Source organism: Plecotus auritus, assembly GCF_963455305.1.
Source record: "Plecotus auritus genome assembly, chromosome: 7".
NCBI lineage: Eukaryota > Metazoa > Chordata > Mammalia > Chiroptera > Vespertilionidae > Plecotus > Plecotus auritus.
This window is the reverse complement of record NC_137774.1, coordinates 19,358,590-19,381,220: the sequence shown is the minus strand read 5'-3', so window position 1 is coordinate 19,381,220 and position 22,631 is coordinate 19,358,590. Positions and strand designations below refer to the sequence as shown.

Genomic DNA, 22,631 nt, shown 5'->3' with positions numbered 1-22,631 from the left:
GTGGCTCGCGAGCCGAGGTTTGCAGACCACTGGCTTAGGGGAATGTCGTCACCTGCAGTTGAATGCAGGGCTGGACCAGGAACCCAGGATGCCTAGGAGCTTAGAGTCTAGATCTGAATGGGCTCAAAGGTCATCAACATAAGATCTGGGGCTGAGAGAGAAGACACAAGCCAACGCTGAATCTTTGAGCCTTTAGACAGGCTTTGTCTGCCTCGGCACTACCAGGTAACTGTAATTGTGGGGGGCAGTTCGTGCATTACAGGATATTTAGCATCCCTGACCTCTGCCCACTTAGAAGCCAGTAGCATCCCTCTTCCCAAGATTTGACAACCAAAAATGTCTCCAGACGCTCAGATTTTCCCTTGGGGGGTAAAATTGCCCTCAACTGAGAACCACTGCTTTAGATAAAAATTAATCTTAAATGGTTCTTTTTTTTAAAATCATCTGACATCTTACTCAAAAGTAAATGACCCAATTTAAACACCAGTATCTGAACCCCACAGAATGTAGCAAAAAGCCAATCAAAGAGGCAATTAATTACATGGTGCCTCACTTGCTTCTTCTTTGCAGCTTCAATAGCATGAGGCAGTCGATTTCCTTTCCACTGTTTGAATTGCTGCTGAGGGTAAAGAAGGCAGCTGGTTCACCTCAGAGCTGGCACATTTCAATAGCAGCTAGGAGGACTCCCATGGGGCTTTCCAAGCTTAATTAGTTCTTATTTGTAAAGTTCCTTAAGAAGCTCATGCCAGGATGCTATGGGAAGTCCAAGTTACTAGGATTCTCGCCACACTCTAAAAAGAACATTTCTGCAGGAAAAGGCTGGGAGAGTCAGAAAAGAGCTCCTAGGAGTGTGTGTGTGAATAGTGGAGTCCTTGTGAAGCACATTTGAGAGCATAAAGAAGGAGAAATACTTTCCAACTTTCTGGCTCTCCTCCTATTCTCTAGAGCAGGGAATTATTTCAAGTATTTCCTGAACAGCTGAAGTATGTTAGAAACCTGCTAGCATTCTCTACAGGAAATAGATGCTGAAGAATTTCTTCCCAACAAGAAACTGAGCTCTACTGCCATTGCCACCTGAACATGTGTGTGTGTGTGTGTGTGTGTGCTGTCACTCTGGAAACTGGAGACTACAATCGTCTTAGATCATTTTGATGTCATACTCAGTGTCCCAAAGAACATACCCTGGAGAACTCTTCTAGCAGTGTGTGTGTGTGTGTGTGTGTGTGTGTGTGTGTGTACATGTATATATGTATATATGTATGGAGAGAAGGAAAACTCTTCTAGCATTGTGTATGTATGTGTGTATACATGTATATATGTAGATATGTATGTATGTATGGAGAGAGAGGGGGAAGGGAGGAAGGAAGCAAGCGAGCGAGGGTGGGAGGAGCGGGATTTTCTTCACTAGGTAATTCAGCAATGTAATAGTTTGCTAGTTATCAAGTTATCCTCAGTCTTTGGTGGAGGTCAATTTCTTCTGCTTTAGGCCAAACTCCAAAATGTCCAGCAAAAAGAAACTGATTACCCCCATCCCACTTCTAGAGTTTAACCCTCGCAAGCAAGTCAATGTTGGGATGTTGGAGTGGGGGAGGAGGAACATGGGACTAAGAGCCATCTGTGAACCAGCTGACTGGCCAGCAAATTCCTCTGGTCTGAGAAAGGCAAGCCTGCTCAGCACAGCAGAAATACCAGAGGAAAATGGCAGTCGCTACCTCCAAAGCAAAGGACGAGGCCCAGAAAGAAAGCCAGTTCCTGAAGACAGTGACAGATCTGATTATGCTGAAGGCCAGGGGCGTTCCCTGCTGTCTCATAACAGTTAGGAGCCATTCATTCCCCCAGGTCAGCAGGGCTTGGGATCCAACATTGGTAAGTGTGTGATTGGCCTCTGAGAGACTTGGCTGTCAGCAGGAGGATGAGGAGCCAAACATGTCCTGTGTTACCGCCCATCCTCCAGGGCCTGCAGGAAAGCCCAGCTGAGGCCAAGAGAACCACAAGCCCCTGCCATCTTCAGTGGACAAATCACCATTCTTGTGGAATGAATGTCAACCAAATGCTAACGTTTAGGGACAGCAGTTACAACTCCTGTTCAACTAGAGTTCTTTAGTCAAATTACAGCTAAATTCATTGGTCTGATGTCTTAAACTACTGTCTGAAAGCAAGCTCAGAGGGTGATTTTTAAAAAGCACACTACACATGTGAAAAAGATAAGTTGGAAAGATCTCTACCTAAAGTTTGTAATATTCTCAAGGTGACTCCACCTTTGAGAACCTAATTTTCATCAGGCCATGAGCCCATCTCAGAAAAGCTCACATGCATGTATTTCACAGTAAACTTTGCATCCAGTTTCAGGGGTTCATGGGCCCCCTGAAGGCCTGTCCTGCATCTCAGGTTACTCATATTCAGAATTCCTACCTATGGAAAAATGTACAATTCCATGGAGGGATTTTAGACTACTTTTTAAAATGTTTTTATTGATTTTAAAGAGAGGGAGAAACATTGATGGGTTGCCTCCTGCATACCCCCTACTGTGCATTGTGCCCCAGTAGCCTGCAACCTGACTGTGCTCTGACCGGGAATCAAATGTGGGAATCGAATGTGACCTACTGGTTCATGGGACAATGTTCACCCAACTGAACCACACTGGCCAGGGTAGCTATTATTTTAACCTTTGTGGCATTCTGTGTTTTTAAAATTTTCTAAACTAAGTATTACTTCTGTAACTAGGAAGAGTTACTTCCCAAAGTTACCAAAAAAAAAACCCAAAAACCATTGGTTGAGAGGATGGGCAGGAAAGGGGTCAGAGAGTTATCTGCCACCTAAAAATTTGGTGTAGCCGAAACCGGTTTGGCTCAGTGGATAGAGCGTCGGCCTGCGGACTGAAGGGTCCCAGGTTCGATTCCGGTCAAGGGCATGTACCTTGGTTGCGGGCACATCCCCAGTGGGGGGTGTGCAGGAGGCAGCTGATCAATGTTTCTCTCTCATCGATGTTTCTAGCTCTCTATCCCTCTCCCTTCCTCTCTGTAAAATATCAATAAAATATATTTAAAAATATATATAAAAATTTGGTGTAAGTCAGAACAATGAAGTCTTATTTCTATGTTTTCCCAAGTATTTTTCCTGTATTCCAAGTTTTGCTAAAAATGTAATTTTTGTAGCTACATTCAGGAACTGCCATCTGTATATCATACCTTTTCATTCCATTTGCATTTTCTTATTCATCCAATTTTTCCTCATCATCCCTTGTTTTTATGGATGAGCTTCCAATATTTCTGCCTGAACCTGTTCAAGCTCTAAACAGTAAACTTTTTCCAGAGTAGAAAATACAGCTTTGTTTCGCTGTTTCACAGTCAAGCTTCGTATCACTACTGAGCAAAGGCCTATCTGTTGTTTATACAGACAAGCTTCCAAGCAAACCATCAGTACATTGAACTTGGGTGGCTAAGGTGGCTGTTCTCAGGGCCAGTGAAAAGTTGGAGGAGGTGCTCCAAAAAATTTGTCCAATAGAATTAAGAGAAAGGTTAACAGTGGACACAAAAAACTCAAGAGTTCTCACCAGATAGCTGCACAGGCTAAAAGCTGGTGGTCCTGTTCAAATCTATGTCAAGCCTGTAAAGAGCTGATGGCTGACAAAACATCCAACTTTTGGATAGAATCCTGTCACTGAATATAGAAACAAACCATGTGGTGAGCTCATGTTGATTTATATCTGTGATTAATAAAAAAAAAGTAATAGGTAGCCTAGAAGGTAAAATATATAAAAATAGAAATGTGTAGAATAAAAGAGAACCTTTGCTGTTAAAAGCTTGGGAAAAGCTGTTCTATAGCTATAATATTTACCTGGGATATTAACATAATAATGAATATCTAAAGAGTACTTATTTTATACTAGGGATTGTGCTATTTTAACAGCCCAATTGTCAACAACGTATTTGAACTTGGGCAGATCTGGCTCCTAACACAAGTCCATTCCACTACACCCCATCCCAGAAACAAGGATGGGAAAGACATTTGTGATTGTGAAAAGCCTGGAAGGAATGCATAAACTGATCAATTTAAAAGGGTTTGATGGATACAACTCCTACATAGTGTTATGAAACTGTCCCAAATATTTAGGAGGAACTGGGTGTTTATTATATAGACACCAGAATTATGCTTTCAAACTATGCCAACAACATGCCATTTAACATACAAATGTTCAAAATTAAATTGTTCTGCCCTCAAAAAAAGCCCTACTTGATAGCTTGAGTGTTTCTTATCTTTATTAGCTGGGGTTATGACACATATCAGTGATGTCGCTAAAACATTATCAGTGATGTCACTAAAACATTTTCACTTACACTTTCCCTTGCGGGATGGAGACACTGCATGATTTGGGCAAGTTTTGTTAATCACAAATGAGGTCAACAGCCCAATCTCAAAAGAAAGCACCAATAGTGATATTTCCATGGCTTCCCAAAATCAGCCAGCTGAGTATTGGCAACAAACTTCAGCAGGGTGGAGGGAGGAAAGGAGTAGCCAGCTACACTTCCACTAATGGCCTTCTGAACTTGGGATCCTGTATCTCACAACTTTTCCAACTGCCCATACAAACAAAACAAGAATTTGCTTTTACCACTATTGATAGGATGGAAAGGAACATGCCACTTTGGTGAACACAATTTTGGTTCTGGAAAAAATGGGGGGGGGGGGTGGAGAAGAGCAATTTAAGAAGCCAAATGCTGAAGTAAAAATCCTATTTAACAATGAGGATTTACTGTTACAAGAAATTATCCAGAGTTTGGCGCAACCACAGAAAGATTTGATATTGGGGGGGGGGGGGGGGGCGGGAATCAAACCACCTTAGGAATGTTTATTTTCTATTTTACTCCAAAAATAGTCAGTAGCTTGCTTAGATTTAAAGCCAAGATACAATGTAGCAACTTAAATTAATATTTGTGCCCAGCCATGTGGCTCGTGGTTGAACATTGACCCATGAACCAGAAGGTCACACACAGGTCAGGGCACATACCTGAGTTGCAGGCTCAATCCCCACTAGCGGAGGTGCAGAAGGCAGCTGATTGATGATTCTCTCCCATCATTGATGTTTTCCTCTTTCTCCCTCTCCCTTCCTCTCTCTGAAATCAATAAAAAAATTTAATATTTGTGAACTATTTAATACTAAAAGTCAATCTTTTAATGATACTTTAAAGATTTTTGTAACAAAAAAGGCATCAGCATTTTTTACTTGGTATTTGCCTCATAAAAATTTGTGTTATCTTCCCATCCTTACTTTTTTATCTATAATACAAAAATGAAAGTTATAGGCAAAGATATATCATTTATTAAAGTCTTAAATGAGATTTAAAACTGCTAGGAGCTAAAAAAAATTTTAGTGCATCAACAAAAGCATTTAGATATTAACACATGAAAGAGGAAAAATCTAGCAACTATATAATCCTCTTTTCTGATTTTTAAATATCAAACTGAGTATGAAAACTCATTCTCAAAGTCAAAAATTTTATCCAGTTAAGTTCAATAAAAACAAATGCCTCTAAGAATTTCAACTCCAAGGAAACCAGCATAACAATTTTATCTAAAATGTGAAAATGTATTTTTGGAAATCAGCTGTCTCCTGTCCATTACTTCATATTGAATCATGCTTTTACTTTAACAAACCCAGACCTTGTACTGTTTACACTAGTCCCTCCAAAGCCATTGAAGCTCCACCTATTTTTAGGGCAAAAGTCTAGAGGGTCCAGATTTACTTTCACATTACCTTTTCTCAAGTTAAAGGACTTTTGGATCCAGCATCCAAGAAGGGACTTGTGTTTTAGAAAGAGTAGAAATAAAAAGGAGGGAGCAAGAGTATCTGGGAGAGCATGGGCAGTCTAGAGCTGCAGTTTTACTTCTTTTTCCTCTCCCCCACTTCATGGGAAAGCCTTTGAACAGGAAGCAAGAAAAGGACCACAAAATGTCCTAAACTTAGGGGAAACTACATGTAACACAGTTAGTGTTCCAGGTTAGAAACTTGTGTTCTTTTTCTGCACACAAGCAGGATAAGCACTACAACATTCTATTTCCTATAGGAAACTTTAAAAGCCCATTACCTGCCCTGGCTGGTGTTGCTCGATTGGTTGAGCATCATCCCATGCATTGAGAGGTCGCCAGATCGATTCCTTATCGATGCTCTCTCTCTCTCTCTCCCTTCCTCTCTGTAATCAATAAAAACATATTTTAAAAAATAAAGCCCATTACCTGCAAAAAGTAAAATGTATTTGTGACATAGTTGACATTTCTCAGTGGCTCTTAGGACATGCCTTCAGTGGCATCTTTCTTTGAATTTTGCAAATTATCTATATATATAAAAGGCTAATTATACAGTGTCTCCTTAGGAGTTCGATCAGTTCAATCACTCACTATGACATGTGCTGGCCACCAAGGGGCAGCATGGAACATGACAGGTGATCAGGAGCGGGGCGCTGAGGAAGTGAGGGAAGGAGGAGGCAGGAAACCTGATTGGCCCTAATCACTGGCCAGGCCTAGGGACCCTACCTGTGTATGAATTTCATGCACTGGGCCTCTAGTACTGTAATAACTTTTCAAAATGAAAAGTAGCAAATTAAAGTGGTTTTATTGTTTCCTAAAAAAAAAAATACAAAGTATTTACGTGTATGTTGAATTGGGGGAATACAATACCCTTACTACTCAGAGAAGGTAAATAGAAATTTGTGCCCTGACCAGTTTGGCTCAGTGGATAGAGCGTCGGCCTGCGATCTGAAGGGTCCCAGGTTCGATTCCGGGTCAGGGGCATGTACTTTGGTTGCAGTCACATCCCCAGTGGGGGGTGTGCAGGAGGCAGCTGATTGATGTTTCTCTCATCGATGTTTCTAGCTCTTTCCCTCCCCCTTCCTCTCTGTAAAAATCAATAAATTAAAAAAAAAAAAAAAAAAGACATTTGTTACATTACTACTGAGTTGAAAGACTACCTTGCCCTAGCCAGTTTTCTTAGTGGTTAGAGTGTCAGCCTGCAGACTGAAGGGTCTTGGATTCAATTCTGGTCTAGAACACATGCCTTGGTTGCAGGCTCGATCCACAGCCCCATGTGGGGGAACCAGTTGATGTTTCTCTCTTTGAGTTCAAAGCCCTTAAAGGTCATCAATCACTTGTGATGTTTTTTTGGTTTTATAATTTTATTCAACAATCAGCAGTTAATTCTCATCCACATTAACGGTAGGTTTTTGAAAGTGGTGACATGTATGTAGATGACCAATGCATAGAGCTTGTTTGGTGAATCTTCATCCTAATTACATTTTCTGAACAATGGCACCCAGATACAGTATGGCACATTCCTTATTCCTTTGGCCCAGTTTATCTGGAGTTCTCATCTCCTTCTTGGCAAATTTCCATATCTGAGTGCCTGAGGGGCACAATTCTTGAAACCCACCCCATGGACATGCTTGTGAATGTTGATAGTATACTCTGGTCACTACTACAATGACAGAACAACCCTTCTCCCATCCTTCTTTGCGGGAGCCATTTTGCCATGCCCACATTGGAAAAGTATAAATACTTTTAACTTGAGTCTCAACCCAAATCCCCACCTCTACCACTATGGCTTTTATTTTCTATGGGGGAAAAGGCAGACAAGGCTGTCAGAGTTTAGCAGTGGAGGCTTGACTCATCACTTTTCTAACTCATCCAAAAAGCACAAACAAGACTCCTTTTTAAATCATTTCATTTTCCTCAGACTTATGGATACTGTAGTTAACACTCCCACTATAACCACAACCACCTCAATCCATTTCCTATACTGCTAATAGCATAACTATTTCTTAAGAGTAGTGGTTTTCAACCCAGACTATATGGAAGAAGCACCTGGGGATTAAATTTTAAAGACATTAATAGTTGGACCAACCCCTTACCAAATAGACATAAATCTGGGTAAACTTTGCAAAGTGCCAGGTGCAGCCTTGAAACCACTTTCAGCCTTGAAGGTTGGGAGGAATGAATGTCGCTTGAAACTCCCAGAGATGCATGATTAAATTTAAGTTTTTATTCCCTCTCCCTGGCCACTGAGACTAGAGGAGACTGGCTGAGGGCTTCTGGGAAATTTTATTCATTCCTTTGTGAAAACTCTTGAAAAATATTTTTCTGGCTAGTTCCATATTACTTACCAAGAGGAGAAGCAGCCTAGAGCAAAGCCAGAACTCAGAAGCAGGCAGGAAAAGGTATCACCCATGTATCCTTACATCAAATGATGTCTGTAACCAGAACTACACCTCTAATTAGTCACATCATTTTGGTTCATTGGCAATGTAAGAGCTCCAAATTGGAAAACAATTCATAGGCATGGTAAAGTAACGTAAATGGTGGAATTTAATCTTTATTTACAGGAGACTGCAAGATATGAAATTCCACATAGACGTAAGAAACTCACTGAGAATGGAAGCTTCATACAATATGTACAGTTTGGAACTGTTCAAGTATAGATTTGTTGTAAAAAGTGCTACAATAACAAACCACATTTAAAAAGAGTTCTTAGTAGAGAAACAGTAAGACATACTTATACCAAACATAGTACACACAAACAACTTTATGCTTCAGTTGTACAGTCTAAAAGTTAAAGGTCCCAGAAGTGCCATCCTGAACTTGGAATGTATAACCTTCAGAGGTAGTTTCTGGCACAACATTTTGATCTTCTTCTTCCTGGAAACATTAAAATAAATAATTCCCATAAATATGGCATAATAAATAAGTAAATATTCCCATAAATATGGCTTATCTCTAAGTAGTAGCCTGTCTAGAAGTCTGTATTTACTCTTAAGGTCTTCATCCGCATATTTCACCTTTAACCCTGTACCACATTTGAAATAATGGAGGGAGGGTACGTTGCTCAAACTTGCCTGTTTGTTAGTACCTGGGAAGGGAAGGTTCTGAATAGGTTGAGAAATGCTACTATGATAACAGAAAAAGAGATTTCTTCTCTATCACTTTAATAGGCAAGGGAAAAACTGCTTATAATGCCCAGAGTATGGCTATGGGGTTGATTGACTTCTCTACTGACTCCTACACAAGCTTATCTCAAGATAATTCTAAGACTCCCAAGGCTATTCATTTGAAAGTAAATTGGTGATTTTTTAAAATCTCAAGTTAAAAAGATATCATGACAGGCCCGGCCAGTGTGGCTCAGTGGTTGTGTGTCAAGAGGTCACTGGTTCACTTCCTAGTCAGGGTACATGCGGGGCTGGGGGCTCAATCCCCAGTAGGAGGTGTGCAGAAGGCAGCTCATAAATGTTTCTATCTCTCTATCCCTCCCCCTCTTCTCTAAAATCAATAAAAATAATTTAAAAAAAGATTATCACCATGCCAAACATTTGAAGGGCAAATATATACATTATATCCCACTTACACTGATATTTTGCTATATTTAACAAGGATACAAGATTTATTGAAAAAGTATGAGGAAAAAAAAAGTCCATGGGCTTGACCTTAAATGTCCCTTTTCCAAGTTCTTAACGTTACCATGTTACTCACCTCTACAGAGAAATATTTCTCAATCAAGTTTAGTGAAGCTTTGTACACAGACTCATTTTCATGGTTTTGTAGAGCTTCAATTTTGTCCAAACCTCCACATTCTTCAATCATTATACTTAGTTTCTCAGTTTCACCTAGTTTCTCAGCAGCCTAAAAAAATTCCAATCTATGTTTGAGTACTAATCTCATCAGACAGAAATAAACACTTCCTTCAACAACCCTATAAGATAAAAACTATCTCCATTTTACATTTTTTTAAAATTCAAGGTGATCAGTTCTGTACTTGCTCTCAGCAACTACTTCTATAGCATTGAGCTACAAAGAGCTTTGAATAATTCTCAACCTTTTCTGTTCATCATCACCTGGGCAACTTTAAAAATGACACTATATCCAGGTTCAATTGGTCTGTAATGGAAACAGGAAATTTCTGTTTTGTAAGAGCACCCCAGATAATCCCAAAGTGTAGTCAAGGTGGAGAACCAGCCCAGCTGGTGTAGCTCAGTGGTTGAGCATTGACCCATGAAACAGGAAGTCATGGTTCCCCCTTCCTGGTCAGGACACAATCCCAGGTTGCAGGGTTGATCCCCAGTAGGGGGGCGTGCAGAAGGCAACAAATGAATTGAGTCTGTCTCCTCATTGATGTTTATATCTCCCTCTCCCTTGTTCTCACTGATATCAATAAAAATATTATTTAAATAAATAAATAGCTCTAGCTGGTTTGGCTCAGTGGATGGAGCATCGGCCTGCAGATTGAGGGATCTTGGGCTCAATTCTAGTAAAGGGCATGTACCACAGTTGCAGGCTCGATCCCTGGCCTGGTCTGGGTGTGTGTGGGAGGCAACTAGTCGATGTGCCTCTTTCACACCAATGTTTCTCTGTCTCTCCCCCTCGCTTCCATTATCTAAAAATCAATGGAAAAATATCCTCAGGTAAGGATTAACAAAAAAATCAATTAAAATAAACAGTAAGCCAATTATCATCAAACCCAAATACAAATGATACCTTGTTAAAACTTACCTGAAAGATATTTGAAATGGCATCCAGAATAACCAGAATAATCTTGGTATCTTTCGCAGTTAAGAGGTTCATCAGTGGTTCTATTATGCCACAATGAACGAGGTATACAATTTGTTCAACTGTTCCACCACTTGTATAGTTGGTCACAGCCCATACAGCTTCCTTTTGTGTCTTAAAGTCTGCCTAATAGACATAAGGAAACAAGTTTATTTCAGAATGGTTGTAAAAAGAAGATTCTAAAAGTACTGTTTTAGAAAAAATGACTATTAAACCTTAAATCAAAGAGATTACTGGCCATTTTAGCAAAGGACTGTTAAGTAAAAGCCCACATTAGTACATTAAGAATCTTACCAAGCACAGCTTTACCAACTGCCTGTCCATAAACACAAACAATCCTTTGATTAAGGCCTAAGACTCCATTACCTTCGAAAGAACAACAATGAGGAATGGGACTAATCCATGATTCACAACTTGCTGTATCTGGTCCTGGCGGCCAGCTGTGATGTTTGACATTGTCCATGTAGCTTCCTTCTGAATATTAGTTTTGGAGTTCATTAGCAGGCTGGGAAAGACAGCAAGTGCTCCCGCATCTATTACAACCTGCGTCTGTTCATCTGTCCCAGTGACAATATTTCCTATGGCTCTTAGTGCAGGAGTCTAAAATGGGGGGAAAAAATTATGCTGACAGTTATCTTTTATTATTTCCAATATTGCTCAAAAACACTATAACCCAAGTGTTTTTTTTTTAATGTATTTTATTCATTTTTTACAGAGAGGAAGGGAGAGGGATAGAGAGCCAGAAACATCGATGAGAAACATCGATCAGCTGCTTCCTGCACACCTCCCACCGGGGACGTGCCCGCAACCAAGGCACATGCCCCTGACCGGAATCGAACCTGGGACCCCTCAGTCCGCAGGCCAACGCTCTATCCACTGAGCCAAACCAGCTAGGGTTACCCCAAAAGTTTTGACAATAGGCTTATCATGGCCTAAAACGGCAATGTCAACATTAATATCAACTGATTATGTTCCTTATATTTTATGTTCTCATCTGAAAGTTAATAACTTACCACAATTGGCAATTCAGTAGCTCCTAAGAGCTTCACAAGTTGGGGCACAACTCCTGTTTTCACAACCATTTCAATCCGTTCATTTGGACCATCAGTAAGGTAGGAAATGGCCCAGCAGCTATCTGCTAATACTTCTGGATCATCATGATGCAGGAGACGAACTAAAGTAGGAAGAATCTGCTCAACAGCATCTAACGGGGGTACAGGATTCTTGTTGCGACAAAGGTTTGAAAGTGTCCAGGTCAGATTACGTAAGTAACCACACTGCGGGAAAAGAAAAATGCAATGAAAGGTCCTGTTTTCTGAGATGGTGGGAAAATTGGAATCAACAAGTGAGTAACTTACTGCTAAAGATGACATATCAGGAACTGCAAGAAGAGCCAACAGTGGGTCAACCGCACCATACTTGATAACCAAGTCTCGGAAAACTGAACCATCACCTGAAAAAAGGGCAAAGTTAATCTTATTGACTTTTCTAGTATCATCCATGTTCAGTGAGTGACGCAGTGCACCAATGTATTAACACAAAGACAATACTCTCAGAAATTCCCTAACTTACTTAGATGTCACTTTCACACCTAATAAGCACTGGAAGAAAGAAAGTTCAAAACACAAAAGTCACTGACTTATACCAAGCACTTATCCCAACCTCAGCATGATTAGAGACATTCTGTCAAAAGAACTTAAAATGCCAAGTACCTGCAATGTTTCCTAGAGCCCACACGGCTTGTTCACTGATGTGAGCATGGGGAGATGCCAACAGAGAAATGAATGCTGGGATAGCACCTCCATCTACTACAGCCTTGGTCTGTTCCGAAGTCCCAGAAGCAATGTTAGTGAGGGCCCAAGCCGATTCAAACTGGATGGGACTACAATCAGTTCTGCCCAAGAAGGACACAAATTTTGGGATCAAACCAGCCCGGATTATGTTGTCTATGGGTGGCTGTTTTTCCCTAGAAAGCAGTTTCCTAAGGGTAAACAAAAAGATAAACAAAAGTTGAAGGTGATTAACAAATGAAGTTTTGTAAAAAGCAATTAAAAATGCAATTCAAAGATTTAGAACTTTAGACAACCTTTTACAGTGAAGCACTAAATGCTCAGATATCCTGGACTGTAAAAGGAGCTAAACAGATTGGTTGCAAAGTACTGCCATATGTGGTGTCTTTACTACCTTTTTTCCAAAATAAAAATATTACCAGTAATGTAGGTTACCCTTCTCTCTACATCCCTGCAGAAATCTACTTTAGATCTTGTCAGGTTTTTTTTTTTTAATCTGACTCTCATTGTTCATTTAATTTGTATTTCTCTGACCAAGTAAGGTTAAACATCTTTTCCATGCTTGTCATTCAGATTTCTGCATTACCAAACTTCAGAAATTATTAATTCTTTCTGTGATGGATGTCACAAATATCTGTGTATGAGATGAGTCTAAATATACGTATTTTCTAAATGGATGTGCCAATCAAAAACTTTGTAATTTCCTTGAAAAGTACACCAAAAGTTGCCCTAGCTGGTTTGGCTCAGTGGATAGAGTGTCAGCTTGCCTACAGACTGAAGGGTCCCAGGTTCAATTCCGGTCAAGGGCATATGCCTGGGTTGCGGGCTCGATCCCCAGTTAGGGGCATGCAAGAGGCAGCCAATCAATGATTCTTTCTCATCATAGATGTTTCTCTCTCTCTGTCTGTCTTCCTCTCTGAAATCAATAAACAATGTATTTTTAAATTTAAATTCTTTATCTTTTAAAGTATCACATGTCTCCTTTTTCCCCCATTGACCTCTCCCTGGCCGCTCCCACCCCCCAGCACATGCCCTCACCCCTCTACTGTCTGTCCATTGGTTATACTTATATGCATGCTAAACCATTCATCACCCACACCATCCATCTGTCTTTTTCCCACCAAAAAACCCCACAAAATCTAAAAAAGCTAATTTCTAGGGTTACCCATGCTACAACAGACAACACTTACCTTGCAGCCTGAGTAGCTTGGAGCTGGCTTTCCAAATTGTTGCTGTTTATGCCTTTGACAATGTCCTCAACAGACCAATTTACAGTGCCCTATAAAAGTAGTGGAATTTTGCAAATTATCACTTTTTAGATTAAATAAAAATAAAATCCCGTATTTGCCATTTTTTGGTTTATAATCAGTTACTACAGGTTTATTAGCCCTACATTTAAGTTTGCCTATTAATTAAATATCAATTACGTAGAACAGTATCAAACAAGTATAAAAAATAGAGAATTCAAAAAAAAAAAGGGTAGAAATAGGCCAGAAAGTGGTTCTGGACACACTTTCAGTTGGTACTGAAAGGAACAAGGTTAAGTTACTGAGCTGGCAGCTGTAAATACAGGAAAACTTAAAGAGATCTCAGAGCTAAAGACCTTGCAATCAACTTGAGTTGATTATGGAGAATGGGTAGGAAAGAACTGATTCAGAGAAGAAAAAAAAAAAAAATCTTCAGATTTTATAGTTACAACCATAACACTAGCAATGTTTTTAAATATTGAAGTGCCATACTGGTTTTCTGGCTTTACCATAATTCATAAGCTAAAATATATTTACCTGGTTGTTGCGGTTTTCCTGCAGTGGAGAAGTAGCATCATCAGGAAATGAGCTCACATTTCTCCTCTTCAGCATCTGGTCATCCTTCTTAGCTTTCCTCAGCTCCACATTAACTTCTATTCGGCGCCGCCTCATTTCCTTGGAAAAAGATAACATGTCATTTCACCCATCATTCCAGGTTTTGCTGCAAAATGAGGGCTTTCTTCTTTCCAAATTCCCTCATAGTTTTTTGATCCCTTCCCAATTATCTCCCCATTTAAAAAAATACCACGTGAAAGCCACAGAAGGTACTCACTGTACTGTCTTTCCCCTTGTTCTTGAATCTGTTAAGGCGGGCAGCTGGCGAATTAGCATTCTCGTTGGTGGACATGGTTATGAGACAAAGGGAGAAGCTCTAAGATGGGGGAGAGAAAAAAAATTTCCCTTTTTTATCATTTTGCTTTGTCAGTAAGAAGAGTGTTAATAGCTATTTCACATTCTTTTTTCATACCAATTTTTCGAAATCTTGTGTGTTCTGTAAGCTTACAGCATAGCTCAAAGTTCGGACTTGCCACAAGCATTTGGTAACTACCCTACGGGACAGTGCAGCTCTGGACTCCGCTACATACAGTCCACAACTGAAGACAAAGTAGGAAAACGGCGCTTACCCTTAAAATCTATGTCCGAGGCGCAATATATTCAGAGCCTCTGGTCTTTTAATGGCCAAAATAGGCACATTCTTCACATTTAAAAATGAAAGAAACATTGGGTTCATTATTGGTTGTCTCCCATAACTCTTGTCAACCCTGAAATTTTGCGACGCAGTTCTGCATCTTCAACATCCCGGTAACATTTTCATTTCTAGGAATTTCGAGTGAATGCCCTTAATTAGGCTCATATTAGCTGACATCATTCAGACGCCGATACTTATGAGCGATCTCCACAAGATGACAAAATTTACTTCAGTCTTTTCAATGTATTTTGATTCTATTACGTTAGTTCACAAAATTGACACAGCCAACCCAAAGCCTACGTTTTAAGAGAGTTCCAATGGCCACCTCCACCTCCAGTCCCTTCCCCTGCGCCCCGCTACCCCCCCGCCCCCCACACACACCCCGGAATATGGAGCGGCGCCCGGCTCCCTCCGGGACTTTGGCCCTTAGGCCTCGCTCTGATTCTGCGAGTGGCGAACCGCAAAGGCTCCCGCTGAGGTTCTCAGGGCCTCGGCGGCCCAAAGCCCGAGGACTCGCCTCGCAGTAACAGCCTCCTCGTCAACGAACGACGCCCAGGAGGCCTGGTCATCGAAGGAGGCCAAAGCCAGGCCAGGCGTGTACCCGGGGCCTCCTCTCCCGCCACCCGCAAGCAGAGCGCGGCCTGAGGTCCAGCCGGTACCTCTCCGGCGGGGCCGGGGCCTGAGTTCTTACCTACACAGCCGGCTCAGGCTTTCACAGGAGACCGTGAGCGAAGGACGGGCTGCGGTTCGGTTGCTCTGAGAACGCCTACCTCGGGTCTGCCCTAAGACGGTGTGGCTCGCGCAGCCGGCCGGCGCGATTTAAATTTCCCGGCGGCTCCGCATTCTGATTGGCTGGTTCGAGCCTATGATGAGCGTCTATTGGTGGATTTGAAAAACACGTTGCGGGGGGGAGTCATCGGGCCTCGCCTCAGAGAGAAGAGCATCGCGAGATGAGGGAGCGTGCAGGCGATCCCAGAATACCTAGCGGCTCGGAGCGTAAAGACTCCAAACCCGGGCAAGCAGCGCCCGAAGGGCAGGTTCTCAGCCCAGCCGACCTTTGGCAAAGGAGTTACGGGTTCTTGTAAAGTCGGTGGTCCTTTCCTCCCTGGTTGCCTTAATCAAGTAATACAAATGATTCCCAAAATCATTCTCTTCAAACTTACTGATATAGAAATATATTGCTATGCACATTTCACCGGAGGAACTTGGCAGGGGTTTCTGACCATTCTGGAGAGGAGGCAGATATGTGTGGCATGTTTCTTTTTAACTTGCATCTACTGTTATAGGCACCTCTCACCGACACCAAATTGGATCCGGCAATATAGTAAAAAAATCATACACCATGACTAAGTGGGATTTATTCCAGGGCTGCAAGGCTGGTACAATATTCGCAAATCAATAAACGTGATACATCACATAAACAAATTGCAAGGCAAAAATCACATGGGCATATCCATAGACCCAGAAAAAGCATTTGACAACATCCAGCACCCCTTTTTGATAAAAAGTCTCAACAAAGTGGGAATAGAGAGATCATACCTCAACATAATAAGGACTATATATGACAAATCTACAGCCAACATCATACTGAACGGGCAAAAACTAAAACCATTTCCCCCAAGAACAGGAACAAGACAGGGATGTCCGCTTTCACCACTCTTATTCAACACAGTACTGGAAGTCCTTGCCACAGTGATCAGACAAGAAGAAATAAAAGGCATCCAAATTGGAAAGGAAGAAGTAAAACTCTCATTATTCGCAGATGACATGATATTGTACATAGAAAACCCTAAAGACTCCATCAAAAACTACTAGATTTAATAAATAAATTCAGCAATGTCGCAGGATACAAAACCAACAACCAAAAAGCTATGGCTTTTTTATACACCAATAATGAATTCTCAGAAAGACAAACTAAACAATCCCATTAATCATTGCAACAAAAAAATTAAGGTAGTTAGGAATAAACTTAACCAAGGAGGTAAAAAAACTACAGGATGTTGAAAAAAGAGATAGAAGAAGATATAAACAAGTGGAAGAATTTACCTTATTCATGGATTGGTAGAATCAACATCATTAAAATGTCCATACTACCCAAGGCAATCTACAGATTCAATGCAATCCCTATTATAAATACCAACAGCATATTTCACAGATCTAGAACAAATGCTCTAAAAATTTATACGGTACCATAAAAGACCCCAAATTGCCACAGCAATCTTGAGAAAGAAGTACAAAGTTGGAGGAATCACAACACCAAATATCAAGTTATACACTACAAAGCCACCGTAACCAAAACAGCCTGGTACTGGCACAACAAAATGGCACATAGATCAATGAAACAAAACTGAGACCCCAGAAATTGAACTAAGCCTTTATGCTCAATTAATATTTGACAAAGGAGGCAAGAACATACAATGGAGTCAAGACAGTCTCTTCAATAAATGGTGTTGGGGAAATTGGACAGATACATGCAAAAAAATGAAACTAGACCACCATACACAAGAATAAACTCAAAATGAATAAAGACTTAAATATAAGTCATGAAACCATAAAACTACTAGAAGAAACCACAGGCAGCAAAATCTCAGACATCTTTTTTTTAAAAAACATATTTTATTGATTTTTTACAGAGAGGAAGGGAGAAGGATAGAGTTAGAAACATCGATCAGCTGCCTCCTGCACGACTCCTGCACACCCCCCACTGGGGATGTGCCCACAACCAAGGTACATGCCCTTGACCAGAATTGAACCTGGGACCTTTGAGTTCGCAGGCTGGAGAAATCAACCAAAGAATCTGTATGCAAACCAGTTAGGGCTCAGACATCTCTTGTAGCAATATGTTTACAGATGTATCTAGGGCAAAGGAAACTAAGGAGGAAATAAATAGGACTACATCAAAATAAAAAGCTTCTGCACAAAACAAAAAGGGAAGCCCACTGTATGGGAGAACATAATTTGGCAATGATACATCTGATAAAGGGTTAATATCCAAAATATATAAGGAATTCATACAACTTAACGAAAGGAAGACAAGTAATCCAATTAAAAATGGGCAAAGGACCTAAGTAGACACTTCTCCAAAGTGGACATACAGATGGCCAAGAAATGTATGAACAAATGCTCAAAGTCACTGATCATCAGAGATGCAAATTAAAATGACAATGAGGTAACACCTCACACCTGTCAAAATGGCTACCATCAACAAATGACAAGTGCTGGCAAGGATGTGCGAGAAAAGGGAACCCTAGTACACTGCTGGTGGGAATGCAGACTGGTGCAGCCATATGGAAAACAGTATGGAGTTTCCTCAAAAAATTAAATATGGGACTGCCATTTGAACCAGTGATCCCACTTCTAGGAATATATCCTAAGAAACCGGAAACACCTATCAGAAAGAATGTATGAAAAGAGCTCCAAACTTGTGAACGGAAAGAAAAGCCCTGGGCCCTTTGCCTTTCAAGGATATTATGGTACATAAAAAGGCAAAGTTTGTGGTGAATGAGAGCAGCTAAATTGAGGTTAGACTGTTTTTGTAACTTGGAATAAAAAAAAAAAAGAATGTATGTACCCCTATGTTCATAACAGCACAATTTATAATAGCTAAGATCTGAAAACAGCTCAAGTGCCCCTCAGTAGATGAGTGGATAAAAGAGCTGTGGTATATTTATACCAGGGAATATTATGCAGCAATAAAAAAGAAGTATTTTTTACCCTTTGAGACAGCATGGAAGGACCTGGAGAGTATTATGCTAAGCAAAATAAACCAATCAGAGAAAAACAAGTATCACATTACCTCACTCATATATGGAATCTAATGAACAAAATAAACTGTTGAACAAATAGGTCCAGAGACAGAAGCATGGAACAGACTGTCGAATCTCAGAAAGAAGGTGGGGATGATTGGGTGGGCGGGAAGAAATCAACTAAAGAATCTGTATGCATATATGCAGAACCCATAGACACAGACAATAGGGTGGTGGAGGGCTGAGGTGGTGGGGGAGGGGGGGCAGTAAGGGGCCAATGGGAGAAAAAAGGGGACATATGTAATACTTTCAACAGTAAAGATTAACAACAAAGAAAGTGTGCTTAAGGGGGGAGACTTAATTCAATTAATAAATTCTTATAGCATTATCAAGGACATTCTTAAGTGACGTTGACTCCCCCCCTACACACACACACACATACCCACACTTCCAGGGCATGAAGGTGAAAATACCATTTGGTGCCACTGTCTTAATTCACTAAGGTGACAGTGTTACCCATCACTTCTGCACCATCAGTGCTGGATGATTCGTTAATTATTATTCACTAATAGTGTCTTAGTCTCCATGAAAAGCATTTCCTGGATGGCTCATGACCCACAGATAAAACAGTGACACACAGAAAAGATTTAAACTCACCAAAACTTTAAATAGTGTTTAACTCTGAATGGTAGGATTATAGTTATTTTTCTTTTTTTCGTTTGGCTTACCCATGTTTTATAGTTTTACAGTGAACAGGTGTGATGGGTCCAAGAAGCAAAGGAAATTGTGTTGTTCTGCAGTTTGGTTGTAATTGTGATGTGGTTGTGGGAGGATGCGAGTACATTTACCTACCCTGCCGTCTTAACTAGAAACCTCTCCATTTTCCCTTTAATCCGGGAGGAAAGAGGAGAAAAGTAAATGTAGGTAAGTGGGGTAGAAGGGCGGGCTTAAAGGAAAGCCTGTTTGCCTTGGAATCCCCCAACAGTCCACAGCACATAGTAGTTTATTGAGTGAATGTCCCTTGAATAAATGCAGGAAAGAATGAGAAGGAAGGGCCTGCGAGGGATGGGAAGGGTGAAGTGGGGCGCGGGAGGGCTTACGCTCTGCGAGTGGTTCCTAACACCAGCGGCAGAGAAAGGTCCGGGGGAACTTTGTCAAAGGCAGACGCCAGGTCCTGCCCAAGTAAACAATTAAAGTTGGGAGAGCACAGATAGTGGAATTTTGCTTAAAGTTCCCCAAGTGCGAGTAATGTGCACCCAAGGAAAAGAACCCCCCCAAAAAACCCAGTAGACAGGGAGAAACCGGGGCGTGGAGAGCCACGCGCAGGCGCCCCAGGATTGGCCCGAAGTCTAGGCCAAGAGTGCACAAGGGCGCAAGCGCGCGCACTGCCGCCGTTGGGGCGGCTCCTAAAACTCACCACCCTACCCAGGGCCGCGGAGCGCAGGGGCGGGGCGTGATGATGGCATCGCGTAAGAGGACGTTGAGAGAGACTTGTTCGCGTGGTGACCCAGTGGCCTAATGGATAAGGCATCAGCCTCCGGAGCTGGGGATTGTGGGTTCGAGTCCCATCTGGGTCGTGCAGAGCTTCCTTTTGGTGGAAGGAAAAAGACGATGATTTACTGAAGTCAGTAAAAATAGACTCTGAAATGTGGTTATTTCGGTCTCTGCAGCGATCTCGGGGAGAATTGTCTTCACAAATTAGGAAACGCATCTCCGTGTTTTAAAAACATTGCAATTGAGGTTTTGTAAGTGAAAGCGAAGGAGTGATCCAAAAGTGGGGTTTTCATCCTGCTTAACTTCTTTATTTTTTTTTTTATTATTATTTTTTTTATTAAGGTATTATATGTGTACATATCTTACCATTGCCCCCCCCCCCCCCCCCAATGCTTAACTTCTTTAAAAGAAAAAAGCCGACTGGACAGACAGATGGCTCCATTCCTTTTTCTGTCTGCCTTTTCAAGGTGAGCTTCACCATGGGCAGCCACACATGCAAAACTTTCTCCTCATCCTTGTCCCAAGGGGTATGTGAGCAGATCCAACTGTGCTGGCTCCAAACATTTATTTCAAGTGCTAAGTTGAGTTCATAGAAAAGCAATTGTGCTGTTACAACACACAAATATAATAGGCATAATTTATGGTTTCTGTCTCTAAACTATTATGAACAATAAATTGCAGTTAAAACGTATGGGTTTGGGGTTGGGGGATGTCTCTGTGTCTATGTTTTATTTGCAAATTTGTGTGATGAAAGAAAACCAGAATTTAAGCTTTTCGGGCCTGGTCAGTTGACTTCTTGCAGAACTTGTACAAGAAGAATATCACTGAGTTAACTCCTACTCTTGAAAAACTACTCTACACTAAATGCAATGTAGTGTCCTGAATTTGAGCCTGAAACAGAAAAAGGCCACTAATGGAAAAACTAGTGGAATCAGGACACAGTCTGAAGTTTGGTTACCAGTAATGTACTAGTGTTGATGTCTTAGTGTGACAAATGTGCATGGTACATTTCAGCCGTTTGCTGTTTTATTTCAGTTGTACTTACTTCCTTTGTAATGTTGTCTGGAGTAAAGGTGACCACCATGCCAAGTGTGAGAACACCAGTCTCCACCTGGCCCACAGGGACAGTAGCAATACCACCAATTTTGCAGACATCCTGGAGGGGCAGACACAAGGTCTTATCTATCCAGTTGGATGAGTTACTGGCAGCAGGATGCAATCAGAGCTTCAAGCAACGTGGTTCTGCTGGCATTTGACATCTTTACAGGTGACTTTCCATGCCTTGAACCAAAACATGTTAGCACTTGACTCCAGCATGTTGTCACCATCCCAACCAGAAACTGGCATAAATGTCACTGTGTCAGGGTAGCCAATTTTCTTTATGTGGGTGCTGACTTCCTTAACATTTTTCTCATATCTCTAATGGCTGTAGGGCAGCTCAGTGGAATCCATTTTGTTAACACCAAAGGGAAAAGTAGGTCGAAGATGCTTTCAAACATAATTCGGAGGATGCTCAAGGTAAGCGGGGATCCTTGCTGAGTCTAGGGCCCAATCCTGGGAAGCCCAACCTCACTAAGGGAGCAGGCAGGCACGTGAGGAGACAAACCATGGCAGAACCCAAAAATGTTGGAATTCACGCTATAGTTTATAGGCTAGTGTTTGTCCCCAGTAGCAATATATGACTACAGCCCCAATTCTATGGAGAAACTAATTTTCCCCACAGAAAGGTATAGTATACCTATAATCAAAGATAGAATCCTTAATAAATGAAAGAATATGGCAAAATTCAGATATTTAAAGTTTTTGCATAAATTTCTCCTTTCCATTTTGACTGACCCAGATAAATATCATGTGTTTACCAGGATTGTGCTTTATTTTTAATTGTAGGCTATTCTACTTTTTGTTTAAAAAAGTGACTATCAACGTGTAATACACATGCAGAAAAGTCACATTTCATGTGTGCAGTTCAATTATGTTCACGAACTCAACACACTTGTAGAGCCGGCACCCAGATCAAGAAATGGGGCACTAGCCAAAACCGGTTTGGCTCAGTGGATAGAGCCTCAGCCTGTGGACTGAAAGGTCCCAGGTTTGATTCCGGTCAAGGGCACATACCTTGTTTGTGGGCACATCCCCAGTAGGAGGTGTGCAGGAGGCAGCTGATTGATGTTTCTCTCTCATCGATGTTTCTAACTCTCTATCCCTCTCCCTTTCTCTCTGTAAAATATCAATAAAATATATTAAAAAAAAAAAAGAAAAAAAGAAATGGGGCACTAATCACTGCAGAAGCCCCCCTTGAGTTCCCTCCAATCACTACCTCCTCCCAGGGTGACCAGGAGCTTTATTTCTAACAGCATTGTTTAATTTTGCTTGTTTTTATACTAGATCACTTTGGAATTTTAGTTTTAATTTTTAAATCTTGGATACATACAAACATTTATTAGTATTTATTCAGATTTTCAAAACCCATTTTAGAATTTCAGAGAATACACCAGAATTAATATTAAAATACAATCCG

General features: G+C 41.1%; 1 protein-coding gene across 3 annotated transcripts; it reads right to left on the bottom strand.

The window, feature by feature from the left end:
* Positions 1-7,157: 7,157 nt before the first annotated feature.
* Positions 7,158-15,714, bottom strand: KPNA2 (karyopherin subunit alpha 2). Of its 3 annotated transcripts, none has more exons than XM_080680109.1 (11): positions 15,565-15,714; positions 14,457-14,555; positions 14,162-14,299; positions 13,568-13,656; positions 12,300-12,568; positions 11,946-12,040; positions 11,601-11,864; positions 10,954-11,187; positions 10,531-10,713; positions 9,514-9,663; positions 7,158-8,685 (listed from the first exon to the last, which is right to left on the bottom strand). In XM_080680109.1, exons 2-11 carry the CDS (start codon positions 14,529-14,531, stop codon positions 8,593-8,595), a joined length of 1,590 nt encoding a protein of 529 aa, XP_080536235.1. In that variant the 5' UTR covers positions 14,532-14,555; positions 15,565-15,714; the 3' UTR covers positions 7,158-8,592. The 3 variants fall into 3 exon arrangements, with proteins under 3 accessions (XP_080536235.1, XP_080536236.1, XP_080536237.1); XM_080680110.1 differs by having other exon boundaries at positions 7,164-8,685; positions 15,569-15,667; XM_080680111.1 differs by lacking the exon at positions 15,565-15,714 and adding an exon at positions 15,255-15,420 and having other exon boundaries at positions 8,334-8,685.
* Between the last annotated feature and the right edge of the window lie 6,917 nt (positions 15,715-22,631).